General features: G+C 41.5%; 1 protein-coding gene across 1 annotated transcript; it reads left to right on the top strand.

Moving 5' to 3' along the window:
* The first annotated feature begins 5,736 nt into the window (after positions 1 to 5,736).
* Positions 5,737 to 8,858, top strand: LOC120051976 (E3 ubiquitin-protein ligase TRIM39-like). Its single transcript, XM_038998853.1, has 2 exons — positions 5,737 to 5,861; positions 7,011 to 8,858. The coding sequence occupies exon 2, from the start codon at positions 7,013 to 7,015 to the stop codon at positions 8,642 to 8,644; it is 1,632 nt and encodes a 543-aa protein (XP_038854781.1). The 5' UTR covers positions 5,737 to 5,861; positions 7,011 to 7,012; the 3' UTR covers positions 8,645 to 8,858.
* Positions 8,859 to 9,278: the final 420 nt, after the last annotated feature.

The following is a 9,278-nucleotide window of genomic DNA, read 5'->3' on the forward strand; positions in this document are numbered from 1 at the left end:
TAACTCACCAACGTGCATTAAAGGGGCAATAAATTAAGTATAAATACCCATTCATTCTTGAAGAATATAACTCATAAATGCCTCGTGAGTTTTGTTCAACTGTCGTACCTGATATGAACCCAGAATATATTTTTTTACTCCATTGTTTGTAAATAATGTAATAATAAACACTATATTAATCGTAAACAAACACTGTATAGCCTCAACCTGGTTAACGGTTAGATTCAGTCCACTTTGATATCTTGATAATATGCAGCTCTTTAAAGGGCAAATCCACAGATGAAACAATAACAAAACGATTTCCCCGCCTCTGTTTTGGTAAAAAGCTGAGGGATGGGCAAGGAGAAATGTAAACACTCTCAGATTAATAGACAGCTATGGTTACAAGGACTGACCATCAATTATATAAAAAAATGATTGTTTTAACCATGATATGAGGCTATACAGTGTTTGTTTACATTTACAATGTTTACAAACATTGGAGGCAAACAAGCTTATATTTTAGGTTCTCGTGGAGTGTGACAGTTGAACTGAGCTCATGAGCCATTTATAAGTTATTCTTCAAGAATCAATGGATATATATACACTGCTCAAAAAAATTAAGGGAACACTTAAACAACACAATGTAACTCCAAGTCAATCACACTTCTGTGAAATCAAACTGTCCACTTAGGAAGCAACACTGATTGACAATAAATTTCACATGCTGTTGTGCAAATGGAATAGACAAAAGGTGGAAATTATAGGCAATTAGCAAGACACCCCCAAAAAAGGAGTGATTCTGCAGGTGGTGACCACAGACCACTTCTCAGTTCCTATGCTTCCTGGCTGATGTTTTGGTCACTTTTGAATGCTGGCGGTGCTCTCACTCTAGTGGTAGCATGAGACGGAGTCTACAACCCACACAAGTGGCTCAGGTAGTGCAGTTCATCCAGGATGGCACATCAATGCGAGCTGTGGCAAAAAGGTTTGCTGTGTCTGTCAGCGTAGTGTCCAGAGCATGGAGGCGCTACCAGGAGACAGGCCAGTACATCAGGAGACGTGGAGGAGGCCGTAGGAGGGCAACAACCCAGCAGCAGGACCGCTACCTCCGCCTTTGTGCAAGGAGGTGCACTGCCAGCGCCCTGCAAAATGACCTCCAGCAGGCCACAAATGTGCATGTGTCTCCTCAAACGGTCAGAAACAGACTCCATGAGGGTGGTATGACGGCCCGACGTCCACAGGTGGGGGTTGTGCTTACAGCCCAACACCGTGCAGGACGTTTGGCATTTGCCAGAGAACACCAAGATTGGCAAATTCGCCACTGGCGCCCTGTGCTCTTCACAGATGAAAGCAGGTTCACACTGAGCACATGAGCACATGTGACAGAGTCTGGAGACGCCGTGGAGAACGTTCTGCTGCCTGCAACATCCTCCAGCATGACCGGTTTGGCGATGGGTCAGTCATGGTGTGGGGTGGCATTTCTTTGTGGGGCCGCACAGCCCTCCATGTGCTCGCCAGAGGTAGCCTGACTGCCATTAGGTACCGAGATGAGATCCTCAGAGCCCTTGTGAGACCATATGCTGACACATGCACATTTGTGGCCTGCTGGAGGTCATTTTGCAGGGCGCTGGCAGTGCACCTCCTTGCACAAAGGTGGAGGTAGCGGTCCTGCTGCTGGGTTGTTGCCCTCCTACGGCCTCCTCCACGTCTCCTGATGTACTGGCCTGTCTCCTGGTAGCGCCTGCATGCTCTGGACACTACGCTGACAGACACAGCAAACCTTTTTGCCACAGTTCGCATTGATGTGCCATCCTGGATGAACTGCACTACCTGAGCCACTTGTGTGGGTTGTAGACTCCGTCTCATGCTACCACTAGAGTGAGAGCACCGCCAGCATTCAAAAGTGACCAAAACATCAGCCAGGAAGCATAGGAACTGAGAAGTGGTCTGTGGTCACCACCTGCAGAATCACTCCTGTTTTGGGGGGTGTCTTGCTAATTGCCTATAATTTCCACCTTTTGTCTATTCCATTTGCACAACAGCATGTGAAATTTATTGTCAATCAGTGTTGCTTCCTAAGTGGACAGTTTGATTTCACAGAAGTGTGATTGACTTGGAGTTACATTGTGTTGTTTAAGTGTTCCCTTTATTTTTTTGAGCAGTGTATATACACATACAATACTGGTCAAAAGTTTTAGAACACCTACTCATTCAAGTTTTTGTTTTTACTATTTTCTACATTGTAGAATAATAGTGAAGGCATCAAAACTATTAAATAACACATATGAAATCATGTAGTAACCAGAAAAAAGTTTAAATGGATTTAGGAAATAGTCGAACTGATACAGGACAGACCTGGATTCAAATGGCATTTGTTTTCTTTCAGATACTTTGTGCGTTTAGTTGAGCTTGTATATGGAGTGCCAGACAGACATTATAAAATTATATTTCAATGGTGCCAGATTGGTGGGGTTGTACTTTTGGGATGATTCTATTGGTTATAATGCACCAGGGAAGCTCAATCAGTGCAGCTAATGCATTTGACAGAAGAGAAAAAATACACTTTGAACCCTGGTCTGCAGGGCAATTTCCAGTTCACCACATCAATCACAAGCATTTCATTCAATATTGTCACGTTCTGACCTTAGTTCTTTTGTTATTTCTTTGTTTTGTATGGTCAGGGCGTGAGTTGGGTGGGTTATCTATGTTCGTTTTTCTATGTTGGTTTTTTCGTTTGGCCTGGTATGATTCTCAATCAGAGGCAGGTGTCGTTAGTTGTCTCTGATTGAGAATCATACTTAGGTAGCCTTTTGCCACCTGTGTTTCGTGGGGGCTTATTTTCTGTCTTTGTGTATGTCACCAGACAGGACTGTTTTGTTTCGTGTCATTCTTGTTTATCGTTAGTTTTGTTCGAGTTTCGTTTTCATTAAAAGGCATAATGAATACTTACCACGCTGCACCTTGGTCCTCCGATCCTTACTACTCCTCGTCAGAGGATCGGAAGACAGCCGTTACAAATATATGGTTTTATCGTTGAGTATTAAATTGTTTTTATATTTGGGTAAATGGTTTTATTGTTTCTCCCTCAGTGGATATCTTAGTGACATACACAAACCCATGTTCAAGATTAAACTGATCCTCTCTTGCCCCACAGCTCTCACAAAGACAAGAGGACATTGATTGTTTTGTTTTCTTTAATTAATATGCAAAAAAATGTATAACAATTCTGTTATGTAACAAAAACTCATGAAGGGAATAGAGATACAGTCATAGGGAATCCCGTTTTCTATGGATAGAGTATTACCAACTTAGTAAGCAGTAATGACTCAATGTTGCCACAATTTAGGGATTGTCAGTTATGATCATGCATTGCCTCTGACATGACAACTTCAGTACTTGTCGGACCTGCATTAAATACATTATAGTAATATAAAACATCCTCAGAGTAAGATGCTCGTTCATATTTGATCCACCGTAGTAACCTGATCCTGTTATCAGGCGTGGGACAACAGCTTGCACAAATTTAGAATAAAAAGAATGTCCATGCAAGAAGACTGAACAAGGTGTGATGGAGTGATTTCAGACAGACAAGTGCCTGTTAATCATCTGTTACGCTCGTCAGTTGTATTTGTCAAAATGGTATTAAAAAGGAGCAACGCAGCACAAGTAGCAACCACGATCGTCATTACCGCAATCTAAAAATACATTTGATGTTCAAACACTTGTAGTGTATGGAAATAGTGCTTAATAACAGTGGTGACATGGAACCCATTTGAATAATCTCTGACAGTACTGTCACCCACAAGAGGCTAAACAAAACATGCTTTACAACCTGTAAACTAGAACCAAACTACACTAACAGTATTTTTGACTGAAATACTTTTGTTATATATAAAAGGTGTTTCAAAAAGATATTGTGCTTTAAAAAAAAAAAAAAGCTTTCATGTAAAGTGTGCCATAAATTAATAAACAGGTTTTCAAAAATATTGTGGTCTCTGTGACTGGAGTGATATCATGGTAAACCTGTTACACATGGATTAAAGAAAACGCTTGGAATGTCTTTTGGTTTCCGTCTTCTGGTTTGGTCAAGCAAAAGTCCCTCCTGCATGAGTCTACAACAATAAACAAATGGAGTGTTAAACTTTACTATTGTCTTCATCAGCATCATCATTTTGTGTGTATGACTCTAGATTATGGAGGTAAATGAATGTATTCTCTGTAGGAAACGTTCTGTTAACTCACCATGGACTTCATCTCACCACCGTCTCCATCTGGCCCGGGCCGATCCCTTCCCTCCATATTCTTACTGTCACGCCCTGGCCTTAGTATTCTTTGTTTTCGTAATTATTTTAGTTAGGTCAGGGTGTGACATGGGGAATGTATGTGTTTTTTGTAGTGTCTAGGGTGGTTGTAAGGTTTAGGGGGTTTATTAGAGTAGTTGGGTTTATGTAGTAGTCTAGCTGTGTCTATGGTTGAGTGTAGGTATCTAGGAAAGTCTATGGTTGCCTGAATTGGGTCTCAATTAGAGACAGCTGGTTATTGTTGTCTCTGATTGGGAGCCATATTTAAGGCAACCATAGGCTTTAGCTGTTTGTGGGGAATTGTCTATGCTGAGGTTCTATGTTGCATGTGTTGCACTTAGTTCTTGTATAGCTTCACGTTCGTCATTTTGTTGTTTTATTTGTTCTTCTTCAAATTAAAGAGAAGATGTATTTTGCACACGCTGCGCCTTGGTCCTCTCTCTCTCCCTTTGACGATCGTGACACTTACTGTTCTCTACAAACTCCTAAAGAGGGATGGATAGGAAGAAGAAAGAGCATGAATCTGGGTTGGTGTTGAGACAATAGGGGTCAAGTATCGTAAACGCTAACAAGGTGAGTTCAGTGTAATATGTGCATAAGAACACTATTTACCATATAGAAATAGATTAAAGTGGTATTCTGTAAAACCATTCAGGTACGTTAGACATTTCTTCAGGCACCACAAGCAGCAGATGCAGGATTTCAACAAACACAGGCAGTTTCCTACAAACAGAAAATACATTCAGCTTTAGTTCTCCACCCATTGTCTGACATGACTTGGTAGAATTGAAAGTGAGTATGTTTAAAGGAATTATCTGAAAATAATATTTCCTGCTCCTTATGTAGCCCTTTCTGGAAGTCAAAATGACCTCATGACCTCATGGGTGGAATGTTATTCATATGTTTCAACAAGCCCAAAATCCAGTGTTGCTGTGTCAAACAGTTTTGTTTTATTTCAGTCTTCTGTGATGTATAAAAAGTGTAATATTGTTATGTAAACTCAAAATGTATTACATTTCAACTCTATATCTGACATGGTATAAGTGTATTATATGTGTTAAGCCCATAACCATGTGTGTGAGGTGTAGACTTTTGTTTCAAAGTAGATTTGTTAAAGACTAACAAGAAATACTCTGTGAACCTGATTTAGCCCACTGCAGTAAAGGGTTATTCATTAATGATCAAATCTACCTACTGACAGTATTTGTTCATCCCCTGTGAATTATATTGTAGTTGATGACTTTAGAAAACCTTCAACACATCTGCAGTATTTCCTTGTTTAACATTTCTGATTCACACTTTTGTATCAAGCATGAAGAGAGATCAGACATGTGAAGAGTTAACTGTTCCAGAGCACAGAGCAGCACTGGGTGGGGAGCAGCATGTAAACGTCACTTTACTGAAGTGAAACTGAAGTGTATAGACATACTATATATGTGCGCACACAAACAAACGGTCTCATACTCTTCTGGAAATTCTGTTAAGACAGCTAAGCAGTCTCTATATATTTTTTACTACAGTATACAGTACCGATATATCGGAGAAAGCGCCCACACTCTTTTACACACACAGATAGAGGTGAGTACAGATTTACAAGGGCAGGTGAAGATGCATTCTACTGGGTGAATTCTTGTATTCTAATGAATTCCTTTATTCTGCGGTTTTCTTTTTTCCTGTTTTCTTCTACATTACATTCTACTTTATTTTGTACATTGACTAATACATTGTCACGCCCTGACCTTAGTATTCTTTGTTTTCTTTATTATTTTAGTTAGGTCAGGGTGTGACATGGGGAATGTTTGTGTTTTGTCGTTTTGGGTGGTTATATGGTAAAGTGTTGGGTGTAGGGTGTAGTGTATGAGTTTGTGTTGAGTGAATGTTTCTAGGTATGTCTATGGTTGAGTTAATGTTTCTAGGTATGTCTATGGTTGAGTGAATGTGTCTCGGTATGTCTATGGTTGCCTGAGTGGTTCTCAATCAGAGACAGATGTTTTTCATTTGTCTCTGATTGGGAGCCATATTTAAGGCAGCCATGGGCATCATGCATTTGTGGGTAATTGTCTATGTGTAGTGTTTGTGTCAGCACTATTTATATGTATAGCTTCACAGTCGTCAGTTTGTTATTTTGTTAGTTTGTGTATAGTTGTTCGTTTCTTGTTTTTTCTCTTTTCTATAATAAAAGAAGATTTATTTTGCACACGCTGCGCCTTGGTCCTCTCTCTCTTGTCAAGACGATCGTGACAGAATTACCCACCAATGCATGATGCCCATGGCTGCCTTAAATATGGCTCCCAATCAGAGACAAATGAAAAACATCTGTCTCTGATTGAGAACCACTCAGGCAACCATAGACATACCGAGACACATTCACTCAACCATAGACATACCTAGAAACATTAACTCAATCATAGACATACCTAGAAACATTCACTCAACACAAACTCATACACTACACCCAACACCCCCTTTACCATATAACCACCCAAACGACAAAATACAAACATTCCCCATGTCACACCCTGACCTAACTAAAATAATAAAGAAAACAAAGAATACTAAGGCCAGGGCGTGACATACATTGATTAATTTATACTGTATGTTGTATGGTTAAACAACTTGAAATAACATTGGTTGGCTTCTCTAAATGCCATGTTGACAGTGTCACTGAAACTATCGAGAGCTGACTCATTCCATGAAATAATTTAGAGTCCCACCTTCTCTGTCTAGATATGGCTTCATCCAGCAGTCTCCTAACTGAAGAGCAGTTCCTGTGTTCTATCTGTCTGGATGTGTTCACTGAGCCAGTCACCACTTCATGTGGACACAACTTCTGCATGGCCTGTATCACAAAGTACTGGGATAGCAAGGACCTGTGTAAATGTCCACTGTGTCAGGAGAAGTTCTCCAGACGACCTAAGCTTCGTGTCAACACAACTTTCAGAAAGGTTGTAGAGACATTTAAAAACAGGAGAGATAAAGATAGAGATGGGCCCCCTCCCAAACCTGGAAAAGTGGCCTGTGACGTCTGCACTGGGATGAAGCGCAAGGCCCTGAAGTCCTGCCTGGTGTGTCAGACCTCTTACTGTGAGACTCACCTGGAGCCTCATCAGATAGCCCCACCCTTAAAGAAACACAAACTGATCGACCCTGTGGAGAACCTGGAAGACAGGATGTGTAAGAAGCATGACAGACTCCTGGAGTTGTTCTGTAGGACTGACCAGACATGTGTGTGTCAGTTCTGCACTGAGGGAGACCACAAGACTCATGACACTGTCCCTATAGAGGAAGAGTGTGGAGAGAGGAAGGCTCAGCTGGGGAAAACTGAGGCAGAAATGCAGCTGATTATCCAGGAGCGACTGAAGAAGGTTAAAAAGATCAGACTCTCAGTAAATCGCAGCAAGAGAGAGGCAAAGAGAGAGATAGCAAACAGTGTACAAGTCTTTACTGCTCTGGTGCGCTCCATTGAGAAAAGCCAGGCTGAGCTGATTGAGGTGATTGAGGAGAAGCAGAAAGCAGTAGAGAGGCAGGCTGAAGGGTTCATTAAAGATCTGGAGCAGGAAATCACAGAGCTAAAGAGGAGAAGCACTGATCTGAAGCGGCTCTCACACACTGAGGACCACCTCCAACTTCTTCAGAGCTTCCTAACCCTAGAGTACAAACCTCCACCAACCAAGGACTGGTCTGAGATCAGTGTTCACAGTGATCTGTGTGTGGAGACTGTGAGGAGAGCTGTGTCTCACCTGGAGGAGATACTGAAAAAAGAGATGGAGAAGCTGCCTGAAGTCAAACTGAAGATGATTCAGCAGTATGCAGTGGATGTGACTCTGGACCCTGATACAGCAAACCCCTGGCTCATCCTGTCTGAAGATGGGAAACAAGTAAGAACTGGAGACACACCACAGAATCTTCCTGACAATCCAAAAAGGTTTAATAAGTGTTTAATTGTCCTTGGAAAGAATGGCTTCTCCTCAGGAAGATTTTACTATGAGGTGATTGTTAATGGGATGACTATTTGGACTTTAGGAGTGGCCAAAGAGTCCACAGGCAGGACGGGGATTATCACATTGAGCCCTGAACATGGACTCTGGACTGTGACCCGAAGGGATGGGAATGTGTACACAGCCTCTGCCTCCCCCCAAGTTTGTCTGTCCTTGAGAAAGAAGCCCCAGAAGGTGGGGGTGTTTGTGGACTATGAGGAGGGCCTGGTCTCCTTTTATGATGTGGAGGCCAAGTCTCATATCTACTCTTTCACTGGTTGCACCTTTACAGAGAAACTCTTTCCATTCTTCGGCCCCTCTGATAATGATGATGGTCAAAACTCAGCCCCTCTCATCATCTCTCCTGTCAATCACACATGCTGATTAAACAATGCAGAGGGAACAGTTAATTAACTAATTACATTCACATATCATTAAATATATTTAGTCAGTTGACATGACATGTGATTAGAATTTCCATGGATGTCCTCTGAAATCTCATAACGAATTTAAAATGGAAACTTCTTTACTCTTTAAGAACAGATTGAATATTATTGGGGGAGGGGGTGCCACGAAATAGGGGAGGGTTGTCAAACCTTTTTTTATTGCTTTGAGTAGGGCACAGGGGAGGGTAGTGCATTTTTCCCGTGGTTTACATTCGCCATTCTTCACATATTTTCTCTATAAACAATGTCTTGACTTACTTTTGATATTACCCTAATTAAGTTTAGAAACATTTGGGGAAGGTTTGGTATGGTGTGGCTATTAAGCTTTAGCTACTGCAGGCCTATGATATGAAGGCAGTGCGCCCCTGTCACGTTGTATAAATGATTGGAGACAGGCGCAGGAATACGTAACACCTCAAGCCATTGTAAATCTTAAGGCAGCAGACGAATCCTTTGTCCTGACATTGGAGGATTGGAATGTATGGTGGGCCTATGGAGAACCTACCGCAGAACTGTAACATGCAATAAATAGACTTTGGTACATATTTTATCAGCCGACATGATGGTAACGA

The sequence above is a fragment of the Salvelinus namaycush genome, chromosome 8 (genome assembly GCF_016432855.1).
Source record: "Salvelinus namaycush isolate Seneca chromosome 8, SaNama_1.0, whole genome shotgun sequence".
In the NCBI taxonomy this organism is placed as follows: domain Eukaryota; kingdom Metazoa; phylum Chordata; class Actinopteri; order Salmoniformes; family Salmonidae; genus Salvelinus; species Salvelinus namaycush.

Coding starts and splice junctions, on each gene's coding strand:
- LOC120051976 (XM_038998853.1), top strand. CDS start 7,013: ATGGCTTCATCCAGCAGTCTCCTAACTGAAGAGCAGTTCCTGTGTTCT.